Source organism: Sphaerodactylus townsendi, linkage group LG03 (assembly GCF_021028975.2).
Source record: "Sphaerodactylus townsendi isolate TG3544 linkage group LG03, MPM_Stown_v2.3, whole genome shotgun sequence".
Lineage (NCBI taxonomy): Eukaryota > Metazoa > Chordata > Lepidosauria > Squamata > Sphaerodactylidae > Sphaerodactylus > Sphaerodactylus townsendi.
The window spans coordinates 170,484,811-170,505,265 of NC_059427.1; the positions used below are offsets into that span (position 1 = coordinate 170,484,811).

The window sequence follows — 20,455 nt, forward strand, 5'->3', positions numbered from 1 at the left end:
AGCTGAGTGCCAATAGGAGTGAAGCGGAACAAGAAAGCCTAGGGAGCAACACATGGAGTAGCACGAGAGGGAAGGGCAGAGCAGGCATTTGCCACGTTCAAGGTTTCCAACTCTAGGTCAGAAGATACATGGAGATTTAGGGGTGCCATCGTATGGCTTCACAATCAACGCCCGTTGGGGCCGGTTCCTTCTCTCCCTTGAGACCCCACTGCACATGAATGGAGCCATATATGCCATGTTCTAAGTGGGCAGGACTCACAAAATGTCCTTCAGAGGGGCCACATTTGGCCCCAGTGGCATCAGTTGAGGACCCCTGAGTTAGAGGAAGAGCTGGTATAGATTCTGGCAGGCTGCAAATGGAGTCAGGGAGAAGAGTGTCAGGGCATGAATCTGGCTAGGCATGAATCCGGCAGGCCAGGAATGGAGCCTGCTTGAACATGTATTTTAATAGCTTTTTAGAGGACAGTACTAGTTTTCTGACAAAAAGTGACAGTATGCACAACAAAAGGAAAGCTTCATGCACAGTAGGGTTACCAAGTCTGGTGTGGAAAATTCCTGGAGATTTGGGAACAGAGCTCGGGGAGAATGTGGTTTTGGGAGGTGAGGAACATGGAGTGGGATACTCTAATGGTGCCACACACAGTCTGAACCAGATGCTTAGCTAACAAGAGCGCTGGGAATTATGGGGACAGGAGTGCACAGGGATGAGGTCAGTGTGGAGTCACATGAAGGGTGAAAAATCGCCCACCAGACCCTTACCCCCTTGCCCTGCCAGGCCCAGCAGAGGCAGCTGCCGGGCCAGCCTCACCTGGCCAGGCCCTGCAGAGACCCCTGCCAGGCTACCGTACCCGGCCCGGCCCCACCAGATAAGTGGGGTGTGAGGGGGTGCAGGGGGTGGCATGGGAGCCCATGGGACAGGGGCGGAAAACTTAAAGTCTGCTCCAGGCTCCATTTCCCCCAGCCATGCGTCTGCAGTCCACCCTTCAAAGCAGCCATTTTGCCAGCAACGGATCTCTGTTGTGTGCAGATCTATTGTCATTCTGAGAGATTTGGGTGCTGTGTGGTTTCCGGGCTGTATGGCCGTGTTCTAGCAGCATTCTCTCCTGACGTTTCGCCTGCATCTGTGGCTGGCATCTTCAGAGGATCTGAGAGATTGTTTAGGCCCCTCCTGGAGGTTGGCAACTATATCGCCCAAATGCGCCACGTTTTCAGACCTGAGTTTCCCATTTCTACAGGAGTGAGAAAGAGGATCAATTTTTTTTGCGTGTGATACGAACGTGAGGGTAAATATGGTAAAGAATTTTCCAGGTGCTCACATATTATGGTAACAGGGGCTGTTATAAACAAGCTAATGTATACACTTCAGGAGTGGCATTTTAATGCATATTTACCTGTCAGGCAATGGCCACGGATCGTGGTGAGGTGCCCGGGGGAAATAACCTGCATCTTTCCATTTAAATGAATATCCAGAACAACGGCTGACATGATATTGAGGCCTGACAAGGGATGGAAAGCTGACTGTCAGCTGCTGCCCTGGTCTCTCATAATGGGGCTGCGTTAAGTCTTTTTCAGGTCGACGCGGAGTCTAAAATACCATTTAAAATGTATTATAGTTGTAAAAACCAGACGAGGGGGAAATTATTCTGTCTGCAGTTGCCGAGCCCACGAGTCGCTCCGCTTCTGAATGAATCAGAATAACAACATTTTGGAGAAGAGAAACATGTCTGTAGCATCTCTAGACTTTGAGACAGTGATGTTATGAAATCATATTTGTATCTCCCCTTCCATGGGGGAGCTCAGGGGAACATATTGGGGGATTGGTTCATTTTGTCTTCACACCAGCCCTATGAGGTAGTTAAGGTTGAGGTTGAGGTTGAGAGAGAGAGAGAGAGAGAGAGAGAGAGAGAGAGAGAGAGAGAGAGAATGCCTAGCTCCTAGAGAGAATGCCTAGCTCCTGGGGTAGAAAATGTTGACACAACACAATTTCTCACAATACTAGAACCAGGGGGCATACATTGAAAATGCTGGGGGGAAGAATTAGGACTAATAAAAGGAAACACTTCTTCACGCAACGTGTGATTGGTGTTTGGAATATGCTGCCACAGGAGGTGGTGATGGCCACTAACCTGGATAGCTTTAAAAGGGGCTTGGACAGATTTATGGAGGAGAAGTCGATTTATGGCTACCAATCTTGATCCTCTTTGATCTGAGATTGCAAATGCCTTAACAGACCAGGTGCTCGGGAGCAACAACCGCAGAAGGCCATTGCTTTCACATCCTGCATCTGAGCTCCCAAAGGCACCTGGTGGGCCACTGCGAGTAGCAGAGAGCTGGACTAGATGGACTCTGGTCTGATCCAGCTGTCTTGTTCTTATGTTCTTATGTTCTAGACACAGTGTCCTCCATTTCAGCAATTAGTCTCCCTAAGCTGGATCCTGCCTTCTAACCGTAGTACCATATCAGCTGAGTATATTCCTTGAGTATCTTGCTTGGATTTACATTTCTAATCTATGGTTAGCTATTTGGTATGTGGTGAGGTCAGTCTTGTTGATGACCCTGCTCCTGGTCACCTTTAGTGAATAACAGTTGCCTCCAAGTAACTTCATTCATGCCAATGCTATGTACAAATAGTGCTGTGTAGAATCATAGAATCATAGCGTTGGAAGAGACCACAATGGCCATCAAGTCCAACACCCTGCCATGCAGGAACACACAAAAGAATATTGACACGCTGGAACGGGTCCAGAGGAGGGCAACCAAAATGGTCAAAGGTCTGGAATCCATGACCTATGAGGAGAGACTTGGGGAGCTGGGTATGTTTAGTTTGATGAAGAGAAGGTTAAGTGGTGACATGATAGCCATGTTTAGATATTTGAAGGGATGTCATCTTGGTGAGGGAGCAAGCTTGTTTTCTGCTGCTCCACAGATTAGGACCAGGAGTAGTGGGTTCAAGATGAAGGAAAAGAGATTCCACCTAAACATCAGGAAAAACTTCCTGACAATAAGGGCTGTTTGTAGTGGAATACACTACCTCGGAGTGTGGTGTAGCGTCCTTCTTTGGAGACTCCTTTTTAAAGAGAGGCTGGATGGCCATCTGTCAGGAGTGCTTTGATTGTATCTTCCTGCATTTCAGGGGGTTGAACACAATGGTCGTTGGGGTCTCTTCCAACTCTATGATTCAATGATTCTAAGTTTGCTTGATAAATTAGAGTGACTGAAATTTTCAATTGACACTGCTAGTGCAAACTCCATGATTTGAATGTAAAACTGCGTACATGTCCATATTGCTCAACCTCTGAGGAATCTTTGGAGCATGTTCTATTAGTCTGCCCGAAATTCATAGATCTCAGACCTAGCTTGTTCTTTTCAACACCGACTTACTTGTGCCCTCCATATTCCAAATTGAACCGCCTCTTGAACAATGAGGATCCCAGGCAGTTGAAAATGGTGGCCAAGTTCCTGCTCGATATTGTAAAATAAGTTTCTGGCTCTCTTTTTTATTTACGTATTTTTCTTGGAAGTTTTGTACTGTAATACAGTAACTACAGGCAGGTTGTTTTACCCTGTCAAACTCAGGATCATATTACTGCACAGTTTTATCTGTATTTTCTCTTGATGCCTAATAAAGGTCTTTGAATTTGACCTGTATTTTAAAATTTTGGCCCGAGGGATGATTCTGACCAGTGTCAAATTTGTATCAGCGGTGAACTGTGAAAAACGGTTGCATATCGTCATCAGGTCATATATCAAACTAAACAGTGATGTCACCTAATAGGAACAAGCACTAAATGCAGCTGTAATAAAATATTATGGGGCATCATCATATTGCTTGTTGGCTAATAAATATTACCCAGTTACTCAAAATATTGCCCATGAAGCATCACTGAATGTAAATAAAAACTGACATGTAGTACATATGAAATGCCCACTGAACATCCAGTGAGAACTGAAAGAATCACAGAATATCCAGTGGCTATTTTGCATGAAAATTGTCAAACGAGAAGGCTTTTGATGTTTGGAGCAAATTGGTTTCAGCTCTCCCAGTAGTTTTCCCAACCAAAAATCCAGCTACAGCTACAACACGCATAGTATGAACAGGATCTGTGTGTGTGAAACCAAAGAGATGGAATTAAGTCCTCAAAATTAAAACAACAACAAAAAAAAAGTCCAACCTGCGAGACTTCTGTGAACTGTTGTAGCTATGACAACTGGCTACTGGGGAGACCGCCGGGCATGAAGCCATATTAGAACTCAGCTGCTTGTTGCGAAGGATCCAAGAGGAAAAAAGGAACTCAGCAATGAGTTCCTTGGAGAAGTCACATTTGCCCCCCATCCCCGGCTCACATGCTTCTCTCCCAGTGATCTAAGTGCCTGTTCTCACATGTCCCTATCTAATCTTCCTAAGCAAAATCAGACCATCCTACCTTGATCGAATGCCCTCTGTGAAATGTTTCCCATGGTCATATACCTAGTGAAAAATGTATTAGTCTAATAATTTGGATGTGAGGGCGATCTGGCTGCGACATCTGTCACCCCAGGGTTGATTCGGCTGATTAGGCGGGTGTCCCCTACCACCCTCACTGATCCATGTGTGTCCCTCCTGAAGTTGCATGTTCAGTGGAAGAGGATAGAAGGAATGTACCATCCTTCGGTCAAGGGGCAGTGGTGGGATTCAGCAGGTTCACACCACTTCGGCAGAACTGATTGTTAAAATGGTGCTTGTAAACAACCAGTTGTTAAATTATTTGAATCTCACCACCGGAACCGGTTGTTAAATTATTTGAATCCCACCACTGGTCAAGGGTATACGATAGCTGTGCTTCCCTGCTAGAACCTCCCAACAAGCTCAAGGTCCATTTGTAGGAGAACGCCTAGTAATTTCTAGACCAGTGATGGTGAACCTTTTCGAGACCGAGTGCCCAAATTGCAACCCAAAACCCGCTTATTTATTGCAAAGTGCCAACACGGCAATTTAACCTGAATACTGAGGTTTTAGTTAAGAAAAAATGGTTGGCTCTGAGGCCTGCGTTACTCAGGAGTAAGCTTGGTGGTGGTAGTTGTTGAAACTTTGGCTTTGCTGGAAGCCCAGCTGTTGCAACTCTTCAAACGGGTGAATCACGACCCTAGGAGGGTTTGCTCAGAAGCAAGCCCCATTGCCAGCAACCGAGATTACTCCCAGGTAAAGGATTGCACTTTAGTTCTCCGCATGAAAATCAGTGGGGTTTAACAGCGCTTAACAGGGTTTCCTACACTGCTTCCCCAAAACTAGGTCTTAGGTTTAATGCTAATAATCGAGCCCAGCAGCCGAGGCCAGCCTAGATGTGTGTGTGTGGGGGGGGGGAGTGATTTTTCACCTCCCACATGATGAACTCTGTTTGTGCGTGCCCACAGAGAGGGCTCTGAGTGCCACCTCTGGCACCCGTGCCATAGGTTCGCCATCACTGTTCTAGACTATCAAAAAACCCAACTGTATACTAAAGCAAGGGTCTCCAATGTGGTGCCTGAGAGTGCCGTGGAAACCCACTGGTACCTTTTCTGGTGCCCATCAAGTATTTTTAGGAAGTGGGCAGGGACCAGGTAGGGCTTTTGCCCAGCATGGCTTCGACTGACTGTTGCAGGGGTAGGGAACCTGCGGCTCTCCAGATGTTCAGGAACTACAATTCCCATCAGCCCCTGCCAGCATGGCCAATTGGCCATGCTGGCAGGGGCTGATGGGAATTGTAGTTCCTGAACATCTGGAGAGCCGCAGGTTCCCTACCCCTGGACTATTGTAAGCCACCTTGAGTCCCCATTGTCCATTGCTGCATTTTTAAATTAAATACAATAATGGACAGAGGGTTTGCTGACTTACATACTTCATTTATGCCCACCTTTCTCCCCAGTGGAAACCCAAAGGGACTTACTTCGTTCTTCTCTTCTCCATTTTTATCCTTGCCACGATCCGGTGTGGCAGGTTAGGCTGAGTGCAGGTGGCTGGCTCCAAGATCATCTAGCAACCCTCCATGGCACAGTGGGGGTTTGAATCGAGGCTTTCCTGAAACTTCACCATCCTCGGGACAAACCCGAGGGTTTTCATCACCTTCCCATTTTCACAGAGGGCTGAGAAAAGAAATGAACTGCCAAACGCTAATCTTTCACAACTGGGATGAATATGTGACCCCGAGGCTAGCAAAAGGTGTGCAGGAAGCTGAGAAGCCGAAGGAGAAACCAGTGCCTAACAGTCCAATCCTGTACCCAAGCATCAAAGCAAAATTCTCAGCTACGGGGTCTTATTTTGTGACTTACACCAGGGCAGTGGTGGGATTCAGCAGGTTTGTACCACTTCGGCAGAACCAGTTGTTAAAACGGTACTTGCGAACAACCAGTTGTTAAATTATTTGAATCCCACCACCGGAACCGGTTGTTAAATTATTTGAATCCCACCACTGTATCAAACATGTGGCCCATGGGCCAAATGCAGCCCCATTCAGAGTGGAGGGGGGTTGCCTCAGCTGGCTCATGGCCCTGATAAGCCCTGTCAATTCTGATCTGGGCTGGTGAAGCTTCCGTGAGGTCACTAGCTGAGGCAGTCACTCCCACACCAGTGTTGATCTGGGCTGGCTGAGGGCTTACATAAGAACATAAGAACTAGCCTGCTGGATCAGACCAGAGTCCATCTAGTCCAGCATTCTGCTACTCGCAGTGGCCCACCAGGTGCCTTTGGGAGCTCACATGCAGGAGGTGAAAGCAATGGCCTTCTGCTGCTGCTGCTGCTGCTGCTCCTGAGCACCTGGTCTGCTAAGGCATTTGCAATCTGAGATCAAGGAGGATCAAGATTGGTAGCCATAGATCTACTTCTCCTCCATAAATCTGTCCAAGCCCTTTTTAAAGCTATCCAGGTTAGTGGCCATCACCACCTCCTGTGGCAGCATATTCCAAACACCAATCACACGTTGCGTGAAGAAGTGTAATTTCCCTTTTTATTAGTCCCTCATTCTTCCCCCCAGCATTTTTCAAGTGAATGCCCCTGGTTTCTAGTATTGCCAGAGAAAGAGAGAAAAATTTCTACCTCTGTCAACATTTTCTACCCCATGCATAATTTTTATAGACTTCAATCCATATCCCCACCTCAGCCTCCCTCCTCTCCAAACTAAAGAGTCCCAAACGCTGCAGCCTCTCCCTCATAAGGAAGGGAGTGATCCAATCCTTCAATCATCCTCGTTGCCCTTCTCTGCACTTTTTCTATCTCTTCGATATCCTTTTTGAGATGTGGCGACCAGAACTGAACACAGTACTCCAAGTGCGGTCGCACCACTGCTTTATAGAAGGGCATGACAATCCTTGCAGTTTTATTATTAACTCCTTTCCTAATCCAACTCCTTACCAGTTGGCCTGACCCAACCAAGTCACATTTATGTCATATCTGGCCCTCAAAACAACACCCCTGACTTACGCTGCAGGTGTTTGCATGGATGGGCCAAGTAACCTTCCTCTCTCATTGCGGGGCTGGGGGTCGGGGAGAAGCACACTGTGCGCAACCATTGTTTCTTGACTGCTTATCTGTCATGCCTGTGGCTCAGCCTGCTTTAAGGATTCGACAACTTATGCCATTCCAAAAGGCATTATGCCAGCTACAGTGTCAGGGATGGGGGCTGGCCCCAGGCAGTGCATCCTTCTGCATTTCCCTGGAGCTGTGACCCCAGCTCTTTCTCCTGGGCAAGGCCACGGAATTAGGTCAAATGCTTGATGTACTTTAATTGGTAGAGAAATCACATCACCTTAATGGAACCTGCCCAGCTAGTCACAGACTTCTTTTCATGTCCTCGGTGTTTTTAGACCTCATTTTCCCATTCATCCTGGGGAGGTCTGTTCCTCCATACTTGTCCCTCATGCACAAATTCCCGCCCCGCCCCTGAGAATGCTACTATTGATAGATAATACTTAAGGTTGCCTCCCCCAAAGCAAAAGTCCAAGCCAGCCTAGCCTGCTTTTGTGCCATGGGCAACTTCCGAGCCAGATTTATACGCCAACTCGGTAAACTGAAAATCTGGCCTCAGAGGGTGAGGGGCCTATAAATATAATAAACATTACAAAATTTTGACTAATACATTTTTATTTTATTTTATTGCTAGGAGGCCAGTTTTTGACATCGTTTAGGGCCTCCACATGTCTCAGCGCGGCTCTGAACAGCTGCTTGATCTGCAGAAACAAGGAAATGAAATTCCTCATGGGATTAAGATGAATAATTTCACTGTTGAGGTCAAGCTGCTGTTTTTGAAGGTGCAGCTGCCAAACCACTGTTGTGATAAACCTCCCGAACCAACTTGATGAATTGTTGGTGTAAATGGAAAGTTATCAGTTTCATACACGATCAAGACCCCTTCCGCACAGCAAATATATAGTGGGTTGCAGTTGGGATAAAGGAACCCATTTCCTGTTTTTGCGTTCACATGCATCCGTGCAGGCAGCGATCGGGGCCCACAGAAACAATCCGGGTTGCTGTCGCACCTTCGCTTTAGAGACTTGTCTATTTTTTTAATTTACTTCCCACCGCATGCACAGCTACGCAGGCACGCACAAACGAACCCCCACAGCCAAGCTGGAGTGTCTACACGAGCCAATGACCATGCTGCATCATTAGCTGATAAAGCTCCAAGCATGATAGTTACCCTTTTTAAAAAAAAAAAAAAGGAAAATGGAGGCAAATAAAATGCTTCATGCCCAGCTATTCACTCACAAGCAGCTGCAACCTGGGATTTTTGAAAATAACTCAGTAGTTGGGCAATTAAAAAAAACGGTTTGGGGGTAAATAATACAGGGCAGACTCGTTTTAGGGGCAGGATCTGTGTGAAGTCCCCCCACCAACGGTTTTTTTTTTTAGCGTCCTACACCTGTGTTTATCAGCCCATGTGGAACAGCACAAGTAAATTATTTATGGCAGTTTGAATCCTGGAACTCTCTATCATAGCGTACTTGGGAATTAACTATTTTCTAAGAATCCTGAAGTTCTTTCTGTATGATCTTGCTTTATATTGAGTCAGACCATACCTAATCCACTCATGTCTTCTTTGGCAGTGATTTCCCACAGTCTCAGGAAGAGTAAGGTCTCTCTCAATTCCTGATAGTAAGATCCTTTAACTGAAGATACCAGGGACTGAATCTGGGAACTTCACACATTCAAATGCTCTATGATTGAGCCATGGTTTTGCCTTAGAATCAGATGCCAAGTAGCAGCTGAAATGCCCAAACTGGATTGCAACAATCTCTTTTTCCCCCCAAGATGTACTCTATTACCTGCTGGTGGCAGGTGGTAAAACAGATCAATCCAATGCAACCTAGGACATAGGAGAACTGGGAGAACTGGATTCGATTCCTCAGTCCTCCACATGAAGCCTGCTATATGATCTTGGCTCAGTCACAGTTCTCTCAGAACTCTCTCAGCCCACCCAGAGGGAGGCAATGGCCAACCACCTCTGAACATCTCTTGCCTGGAAAAACCCCATGGGGTCATTATGGGGTCAGCTATGACTTGATGACATGCACGCGCACACAATCTGATACTGTATGTTGCTTCCCTGGATAGCTAAAAATGCCCCAAACCTTGAGCCTGAATCGTTGGGAAAGGGACGGGTAAAAATCAACCAAAAACAAATGTCTGTAACTTTCTATTTGTACACAGTAAATAAATGGGATTGCCCACAGGCCTGGAGAAAAATGTCCTGTCACTTTAAATAAAGGTGAACCAGCTGGGTCTCCTGCCACAAATATAGCGGAGAGAAGACTGGAAAGGACATGTGCGTGGACTTGTGGCACATTGCTAACGTATTCACTGGACTGTGATGCTAAGCAAGTGAGTTTTCAAAGGACAGGGGACACTGGAAATTCTGAAAATATTGAGCATCTCTATTGTGGGGGGGGGGGGGTGTCTGAAAGCAGACAGGCTGAAAGGGAAAGTTAGGACAGAAAAACAGTCCCGGAGATCGAGGCTGGAAAAGTTCCCACGAGAAACAGTCCCACACTCATTCTTTAGCTCCTTCCTGCTCCTCTAACACTTTGGCCCTCAACAGGAAGCTGGAGGCCAAATATTCCATATGGGAATTGGGCTCTAGTAATTGGAGATGCGAACGCTGGTGGAGACAACATCTTGCTGTCCCTATCCCCACATCACCCCTTGGGTCTGCCCCCTCTTCCATAGCCGGTGTCATCAGTGGATAGTTCACATGCCTGTCAATCAAGGATCTCTGCCACCATCTCCTCTGCTAATGCACACACCTACGGTGTCATCCTTCATGTGGACCACCAGCGGGACTATTTTGTGTGGTCGGCATACGTCTGTTTCATGGGGGGTGCTGCCTGGAAGGCCCCTTCCGCCCATGCAGAATAGTGCACTTTCAATCCACTTTCACAATTGTTTGCAAGTAGATTTTGCTGTTCCGCACGGTGAAATCCAGCTGCAAGGTGCAGTGAAAGTGGATTGAAAGTGCATTATTCTGCATGCGTGGAAGGGGCCGAAGAAACAGCATTTGCCTCGGAAGCCCCCTCCCTTTAACCTATAGTGCAGGGTACCCTCCGACACCTTCTCTGGTGCTCACCAAGTGTTTTTAGAAAGTGGGCAGGCCCAGAGGAAGCGTTTGCCCAGCAAGGCTTCTGATTGGCCACTGGAAATTTGTGTGGCTGTGCAGATTTTTAAAAAACATTGCTTTGACAGCAGCGGCCACCACAGCACAAGGATCTTCAACTGTGTGGCTGAATGTAAGCTGAGGGAGCCATGCTGTGCAGGGGCGTACCACCCAGGGGTTCATATGGGGTCCAATGTCCCCGGGCTGTGGCCATTTGTTCACGTGGGGGGCAGAAAAAGTCCCCCACACCCACACCCCTCCTCCTTCCCCCCGGGTCCATACACTGACCTGGTGCAAAAAAAAAGTTTCATCGTGATGGGGGAGGGCGTCACCCATACTGGATGGGGGAGGGTTAGGGTTAGGGTTAGGGTTACATGTTTCCTAGTTACGCCTCTGATGGTGTGGCTGGCTTTGCCTCTTGTGGCAGCCATTATGTGGGGGCATTCACCACGTCAGCCTCGAACAGGATGGAGACCTCTGCAATAGTGTTTTGAGGTTGGCCGTGGTGATGCAGTGATAAGTGAAAGCACATATTTTGTTGACTCTCAAGTCTTTACGTGCTAAGTGGCAAAACAGGACTGCGGGGAGGGGACGTCCTTCCCTTGGAGGTCTCTGAAAACCCTCAGTTGGCTTTGCTGGTGCTGGAGAGCACCACTGGACGCGATCTGTTCCTGCCCTGCGTGCAGCTCACTCCAAGGCAAAGGGCCTCTCGAGCCGATAATTGCTACGCTAAGTGCCCGGGGCAGCTGGTGTCAAATTGAATCAATGATCACTTTAGCAGGAGCAAACAGATATCATAAAAGCATTACACATCTTCAAAGGGTGACTCACGCAGTCCTTGCCAGAGGCACATTGGCCGGGTGCTTGGAAGGCAAAGAGAGGCAGTGGGTGAGAAAGGAAGGAATAGCTTGTCTATTTTACTATATTTCTACCGCCATCCTCTCTCTGGGCATTTCTGTGTGTGCAAGCTGAAAATCCATAGGCTGGTTGCATATTGGCTATGCACCAGCGTACGGCTGAATCACAGAAGCCAAACACCAGATTAGAGCCAGGTGTTGATAGGGTTTGTGAAGCTGTGCAGTTCTGTCTCTGTGGGTATCTCTTCTATCTAGTACCTCCTCTGTTGTTGGGCTGGAATTGTGGGACTCAGAGACTCAGACTTAGTTCCCACATGCATGTATGTCATTTAAGCTTGGATTTATGTACCCTTGGTGGCCAGCTTCTGAACGCGTGAAAAGACACCGCTGAAAAACACTGCAATTGAAGTGATGTGAGATGATTTAAAAGTTTTGTCTGTGGTGACCGATCTGCCGGTGACCACTTCGTTATGTTGTATGGGAGTGAAACACACATGTGTGAATTGGCACCATGTATCTTTATCTCCTTTACCCTGAGAAATTTGAGGTGGCTTTCTTTTGCCATGTTTTACACACAATCTAAGTCTATTGAGGCATTGTTAAAACATGTGGCTATTGCTGACCTATTGTCTCTTTGATAATCATTGCCCGAGGTGGGATCCAGCAGGTTCTCACAGGTTCCGGAGAGTAGGTTACTAATTATTTGTGTGTGCCGAGAGGGGGTTACTAATTGGTGATTTTGCCACGTGATTTTTGCCTTAGTTACACCCCTCTTCCACTCCTCAGCAGTATGCACGCAGAACTTAGAAACGCCAGATCCTAGCAGGAGGTGCACCAGCGTCGCATGTGGCAGCCTGTGCCTGCGTGCAGTTCGCTTTCCCCGCCTAAGGACTCGGTAGCGCCAGCGGCTGCGTCCTTGCCACAGCTCCAGCCCAGGAATGCCTCCCCGCCCGGAATGCCCGGCCATCACTGTCAAGTGCCCAGCCCAGCCCCATTGGCGCTATGCCACAGTTTGAATCCCACCACCATGGGAACCTGTTACTAAAATTTTTGGATCCCACCACTGATCATTGCATTTCCGTACTTGACACAAGTTCGTTGGCTGCAGTTTGGCCAGCAAATAGCAACCACAGCGATATCAATATGACAAACAGTGCAGCATAGTGGTTAGAGAGCTGCCTCAGGACCAGGAAGAATGCCCACTTAACTAACCTACTTCACAGGGTTGTTGTGAGGAGCCAATGCAGAATGGAAGAACCATGTATCTCATCTCCTGTGAGGAAAAGTAGTATAAAAATGTAACAGGTGTATTTCTTTTACTAGATGGTACCAGAGAGACATAAGAACACCAGAGGCGGAGTGCTCATGGGGACATGTGGGATCACATGTCCCCGGGCGCATGCCAGCTGGTCACGTGGGGGCGGAGAATCACCCCACACCCCTCCCCTCGGCCCCGCCCCACCAGGCTACTCCTTCAGCCAGTGGAGGCTCTGCCTGCCAAAGAAGCAGCCTGGTAGGGTGGGGCTGAGGGCTGCCCAGTGGCGGCCCAGCCAGGTAAGTGAGGTGCGGGGGGGGGGGGTTGGGGCTGGAGTAGGTTTTGCCCCGGGCACCATTCTCCCCCCCCCATGCCTCTGAAGAGCATCATAAGAGCCCAGCTGGACAAGACCAGCAGTTCCTTGAGTCCAGTGGCCAGTCAGTGGTCCTGCAGGGCCTGCAAACAGGGCACAGAGTCCATGGCCTTCCCCTGATGTTGCATCCTAGCCCTGGTGTTCAGAAGTTGACCACCTCTCAATATGGAGGTTTCCTTTACTAACCATGGCTAGTTACCACTGATAGACCTCTCTGGGATTCTGTCCAGCCCTCTTTTGACGCCATCTATTTTCTCGGCCATCACTACCTGTACTAGTAATTATCAGCAAACCTTAATTGGCATAGACAACAGTACAACAATAGTAAAAAAGCTGATTTAAAAAAACATAGATATACAATACAGGAAATAAATGTTAAGTGAAAGGAAATCTATTGGCATCTAGTAATTTCCAGGAGGAAGTCTGCCACTACCGTGTTTCCCCGAATATAAGACAGTGTCTTATATTAATTTTTGCTCCCAAAGATGTGCTATGTCTTATTTTCAGGGGATGTCTTATTTTTCCTGTGTTCTGTTCGTCAGGCATGCTTCCAAACAAAAACTTTGAACATAAGAACATAAGAACATAAGAACAAGCCAGCTGGATCAGACCAAAGTCCATCTAGTCCAGCTCTCTGCTACTCGCAGTGGCTCACCAGGTGCCTTTGGGAGCTCACATGTAGGATGTGAACGCAATGGCCTTCTGCGGCTGTTGCTCCCGATCACCTGGTCTGTTAAGGCATTTGCAATCTCAGATCGAGGAGGATCAAGATTGGTAGCCATACATCGACTTCTCCTCCATAAATCTGTCCAAGCCCCTTTTAAAGCTATCCAGGTTAGTGGCCATCACCACCTCCTGTGGCAGCATATTCCAAACACCAATCCCACGTTGCGTGAAGAAGTGTTTCCTTCTATTAGTTCTAATTCTTCCCCCCAGCATTTTCAATGTATGCCCCCTGGTTCTAGTATTGTGAGAAAGAGAGAAAAATTTCTCTCTGTTTGCTATGTCTTACTTTCGGGGGATACCTTATATTTCGCACTTCAGCAAAACATCTACTATGTCTTATTTTTCGGGGATGTCTTATATTAGGGGAAACAGGGTATCATACAGAGAGAAGGACCAAGTTTATCCAGCAAGTAGTGTGATCTAAATACATTGGGGAGATCGGGTAAAGGAGTAAGATCCATATACTTGGATCTGATTTCCTTCAATCTGAAACAGTGTAATAATTGGTGGGCCAGAGATTCAACTGAGCCAGCATTACACAGGCACAATCTTTTAGTCTTTTCTCGCTTGTACTAGTAGCAAGTGCCATCCAGAGAGGGCTGGCAGGCGGAGATGGCGCTGCTCCAGCACTGCCCCCCCCCTCTCCAAAAGGCTTTCCTGCATTGGGGAAGCCCGAAAAGACAAAAAAGAAAACCCCAGCCAGAATCCCCCATAGGGGATAATAGAGATATACCACAAAAAAGGTGGTTTATCTCTGATGCTGAATCCAGTGGCACATGGAGGCCAAGTAGGCAGTGGAGGCGAAGGTCAGCTCCACCCCACCCACCCCCCTCCCAGAATGCCCCCAGCCATGCTGGTGCAGTTTTTTGTGCCAGCAGGCCTGGGAGAGGGTGGCAGCTTCCAGACCGGGCACTGTGTAGCTGTGCGGTGCCCGGCCAGTGGGGTAAGTAACCCCGCAGCTAGCACATTTGCCCCTTGCACCGGTAGGGTGGACACCTGCACTGGCGCAGGGCTGCGCTGGCACCAGAGGAAATTCACCCCCTGCCCAAATGGGGCTGCCTATCTGTCTTGTATCGAGTACCATCAACTTAACTGGGTGCCTCTTAGTACTAGTTTTACAGGAGAGGGAGAAAGCTTCCTCTACCCGCTTTCTCCACCCCATGCACAATTCTATACAACCCTGGCCCCGGCCTGGTGGAGCAGCTTCTTCCCTCCAGGGGGGGCCATCCGAGGCCCTCTGGGACAACCATGGCGAGTTCTTGCAGGGAGCCTGTAAAATGCCACGGAGACTGTTCCATGCCCGGCCTTTGGAGGGGCTCAACACGACCGCTAATGGTGCCCCCCCCTTTTGTGGCCTGTCATCTAGGTCACTTACCATCTACCGAGACTCACCATGCCTCCCTTTTTTCGGGGGAGGGGGAATTTTAATCTGGAACACTGGACGCCAACTATGCCTCCATTTACCGTGATCTGTTGCATAATTTAAACCTTTCATTTTTATCGCTACTTTTAAATGTTTGATTGTTTTATACTGCTATTTCTATATGCCCGTGGTGGCGAACCTTTGGCACTCCAGATGTTATGGACTACGATTTCCATCAGCCCCTGCCAGCATGGCCAATTGGCTATGCTGGCAGGGGCTGATGGGAATTGTAGTCCATAACATCTGGAGTGCCAAAGGTTCGCCACCACTGCTATATGCTGTACACCGCCCAGAGCCCTTCGGGGATGGGGCGGTATAAAAGCCTAATAAAATAAATAAATAAATAAATAAATAAATAAATAAATAAATAAATAAATAAATAATAAATAAATAATAAATAAATAAATAAATAAATAAATAAATAAATAAATAAATAAAATATAAACTTCTATCACATCTCCCCTTTTCTACACTGAAAAGTCTCTGGATTTTCCTTTCAAAAAGGAAATTGCAAATACTGTACTTTTTCCAGCTTTGTAATATCCTTTTTGAGATAACAGCGATCAGAACTGTACACTGTATTCTAAATGAGGCTGCACTATAGATCTATCCATGGGCGGTTTTAGTCCCAGCTTCTTTCTTAATAATCCCCAGCATGGAATTTGCCTTTTTCGTCAATGCCACACACGTCGACATTTTAATCGAACCATCCACTATAACATTTTTACTGAACCATCCACTATAACCCCAACCTCTCTTTCAATCTTGGACTCAGCCAGCTCAGCATACATTTAAAGCTAGGATTTTTTTGTTCAAGTGTGCATCATCTTAGACTTAACAACACTGAACTTTTCGGCTGTGTGGCCGTGGTCTGGTGGATCTTGTTCCTAACGTTTTGCCTGCATCTGTGACTGGCATCTTCAGAGGTGTATCACAGAGGGAAGACAGACTTCCCTCTGTGATACACCTCTGAAGATGCCAGCCACAGATGCAGGCGAAACGTCAGGAACAAGATCCACCAGACCACGGCCACACAGCCCGGAAAACTCACCACAACCAGTTGAATCCGGCCGTGAAAGCCTTCAACAAAACACTGAACTTTCTTTGCCATTTTGATGCCCACTTATCCAATTTAGATCGGATCCTCCTATAGCTCTTCACAACCCATTTTGGGTTTTACCACAGTTTGATACCATCTGCAAACCTGACTGCTCGCATCCAATTCCAGATAATTTGTGAAAAAAACTAAATAACCCTGATCATTGTGGGACTCCACTGGTCACTTCCTCCACTGCCAGAACTATCCATTTATTACAACTCTGTTTGTTGCCATGTTACCATCTTTTAAACCCTAAGAGTACCTGTCCTCTTATTCCACAACTGTCAAGTCTACTTAGGAACTTTTGGTGAGGTACGTGGTCAAACGCTTTCTCAAAGTTCAAGACTCAATCACTCTTGTCCACAGGCTTCCTATCCTGCATAAAGAACTCCAAACAGTTGGTAAAACAGGACTTCCCTTAGCAGACTTAGTTCCTCAATGCGCTTAATAGTTCCATCTTTAATAAGTTTCTACTAATATACCTGGAACAGATGCTAGACAAACCATTTCCTGGGTCACCTGTGGACATCTTTTTAAAAATTGTTGTGACATTTGCCACTTTCTAGTCCTCTGACGCAGATGCTGATTTTAGTGACAAGTTACACATACCGGATAGTAGATCAACAGTTTCATGTCTGAGTTCCTTAAAAACCCTCGGGAGTATACCATCTGGACCTGGAGATTTATTAGTTTTCAGCTTGCCTCCTAGTCCTAGAACTTCATCTCTTATTAGTTCAATTTGATCCAGTTTTTCAAAACTGGGGCTCTAGTGTGTGTATGTGGCTCCCAGTTCCCACAGTGAAAACGGACCCAAAGAACTCATTCAATTTCTCTGCCATCTTCCCATCTTCCTTGAGTAATGTTTAATTCTGGAGTGTTGTAGGGTTTCCGGGCTGTATGGCCGTGTTCCAGTAGCATTTTCTCCTGACGTTTCGCCTGCATCTGGGGCTGGCATCTTCAGGTAGTAAAGCAAGTGGGGTATATATACCCGTGGAATGTCCAGGGTGGGAGAAAGAACCATTTGCACTGGTTACCAAGTGTAAAGGGTGCAAATCACACTTGCTAATTGCACCCTTTACACTTGTTAACCAATGCAAATGGTTCTTTCTCCCACCCTGGGCGTTCCACAGGTATATAAACTCCACTTACTTTACTACCATCAGAACCTCTGAAGATGCCAGCCCCAGATGCAGGTGAAACATCAGGAGAAAATGCTACTGGAACATGGCCATACAGCCCGGAAACTCCACAACACTCCATTGATTACGGCCATGGAAAGCCTTCGACAATTTTTAATTCCTTTGTTATCCAACATCCCAACTGCCTCCCTAGCTGACTTCTTGCTCCTGGTCAATTTGAAGAAATGCTTATTGTTTGCCTTCATATTTTTAGCAATCCTTTCCTCATTTTGCTCCCTTCATCGTCAGCTTGCATAATTTTTGACACAACCTGTGCTCCTTTCTGTGCACCTCAGTTGGGCAAATCTTCCACACCAATAGCGATTTGAAACAATGCTGCTGCCACATTAATTGTTAGATTTTGTTTAGAATGGATCTGCCCAGTAGTGTGTGTGAGTGCAGTTTATAGAAACTTCTCAAGAGATAAATGTAAAAGGTAAAACTTACATTTATTCAAGCATCTCCAGTTCACAGCTTTGTTCCAGGAAAAAAGGTAGATAGAAAGAAACCCTAGTCTAAGGATTACTATCCCTACGACAAGTGGGCACTCTACCGCGCTATCACGTGTGTGCAAGTGAGAGAGTGCTTCAGTGGGAAAGCCCCACTGAGCTGGCAGCCATTGACCATGTGCTCAGATGAAAGGCTAGGACAAAAGTGAAGCCAGCATGGGGAAGAAAGGAAGTTAGTGGGCGGTCTCAGAGGTGGGATCCAGCAGGTTCTCACAGGTTCCCAAGAGTAGGTTACTAATTATTTGTGTGTGCTGGGAGGGGGTTACTAATTAGTGATTTTGCCACATAATTTTTGCCTTAGTTACGCCCCTCCTCTCAGCAGTAGCGCGCAGAACTTGAAGCAGTCTAGCAGGAGGTGCACCGGTGTGCGTGGCAGCCTGCGCCTGCGTGCATTTGTTTCCTGCCCAAGGACCGGCGCAGCGGCTGCGTCCTTGCCACAGCCCTGCCCAGGAATGCCCTGCCCCTGGAATGCCCATTCACGCCCCTGTCGTGCTCTGCCCAGCCCCATTGGCGCTACGCCACAGTTTGAATCCCACCACCATGGGAACCTGTTACTAAAATGTTTGGATCCCACCACTGGGCGGTCTCCTGGCCCAGACAAGGAGGGCAAACAAGAGAGGCAACATCACAGTTAGAGTGAGATACACAGCACTCCCCAGTGTCCAGGCATGCAGAAGTCGCTTATTCCAACATTAATCTTGTTATATTTCACAGTACCGCTGCCACAGTAATCTAGTTGTAATAAGTAGCCCAAAGAATGGAACCCACATTCCCGGAAGTGCAGCCTCACGCTTATCTCGCTCTAACTCCCCTGAAGGCACTCACCTCACATCTGGACTGAAGAGGGCCAGCCTCAACAGGTACAGGGCAGCACTACCCAGCCCGAGTCCGATGAAACCAATGAGGGGGATAAGCTGCAAAGAGAGAGAGAGAGAGAGGGAGGGAGATTTTTTTTTAAAAAAACCCCTCAAATAAAATGAATATTTATCACGAGGTCTTAAGAGAGTGAAAGGGAGCCCTGACACATTGGGAGATTTACAGAGAAAATATGGCACAGCAATCGTGTAGCCCAGCTCCCGTACACAGTGTAACTGTCAGCATGAGTGACTGAATTAAAACAGGGGGAGAAAAATGACTGTGTTGTGGGTAGGAATTGGATCTGGGGGATGAGGAATTGATTGCTGCTCCCCAGCTTGCAGGATTTTTTGTGGGGGTCATTTAATGATCCATGCTGGAACTGGGGTTGGGGGGGGGGGAGGGATCCAGGGACAATTGAAGGGGATCATTTTTTTCTTCCACCTGCTGGACTCTTAATGGTTGTCTGGGGCTTTTTGTCAACAGGGAAGTAACTGATGGAATGGTGGCTTCTGTTCACTCCAGACTTGGGACTTGACGATTTGAGCATCTTTGTTGACTAAAACCAAAGCCATTATTTATAGCAACTCACTCACTACTCTTCCATGCTCTGTTTCATCCCACCCTTGATGGATTTTTTTGTATCCATCCACTTACCCACCCTCGACCCCTCTATTCAGATTGCATCCTCCTTCATCCGCCCCTATCAAGCCAAGCTCCACATTTCCCCCCTTTGCCTCCTTCCTAAGGTGCAAAGTGAATATCACTTAATTCAGAGTGGTGATTCCTTAACGTCCTTTAGCCAGTCTGCTATGCTCAACACTGTCGAGCATTGTGGCACACAGGTGGTTCTGATGAATGCTAACACAGGGGACAGGGCATTCTAAACTGTGTTAGTGACTGTGAATGGGGACCTGGCTCCACAGGCGTAGCTACCATGGGGACATCCGGGGACAAGTGCCCCGGGCGCCACCTTGTGGTGGGCGCAAAAATTGCAGGTTTGTTTGTGAAAACTTTCCTAGCTTATTTTTTACTGTTTCGATTTTCTCGATTTTTGGACTGCAGGAGGGCACGCAGTTTTTTAGGCTAGCTGGCAACCAAAATTCCCTCTCAGGCTTATCAAGTCAGGTGGAACTCTCCTGATGATACCAGCCAGGAGTTTGGTGAAGTTTGGTTCCAGGTGGGTCCAAAGATATGGGACCACACATAAGGGGGTGGCCCCACCCTCCACTGTTCCCAATGGGGAGCTAATAGTAGATGGGGCTATCACTTTGAGGGTCCATAACTTTGGACCCCTTCTGAATCAAACTTCACTAGGGAAAACCCTAGGTGCGTATCCCATAAGGATGAGTCTCTGTCCCTGCTGATACCACCCAGGTTTGGTGAAGGTTGGTTCTGGGGGCGCAAAACTCAGATTTCGTCCTGGGCTCCATTTTCCCCAGCTACGCCACTGCCTGGCTCAAATGGAAAGTTAATTCATCCAGGTCATGATGTGGCCTTGCGTTTGAGGAGTCTTACTCTGAGCTGTATATGTCCTGCAGTTTTGCACAAGGACAGACATGAGAGCTGGAAGGGAACAAAA

General features: G+C 47.3%; 1 protein-coding gene across 1 annotated transcript in view; it reads right to left on the bottom strand.

Annotated features, from left to right (window-relative positions):
• The window catches only part of NDUFA4L2 (NDUFA4 mitochondrial complex associated like 2), a 49,523-nt gene that overhangs the window by 8,319 nt on the left and 20,749 nt on the right, over positions 1 to 20,455 (bottom strand). The window contains exon 2 of the mRNA XM_048490671.1: positions 18,844 to 18,932. Coding sequence (XP_048346628.1) covers positions 18,844 to 18,932 — 89 coding nt within the window. The remainder of the gene's footprint in view (positions 1 to 18,843; positions 18,933 to 20,455) is intronic.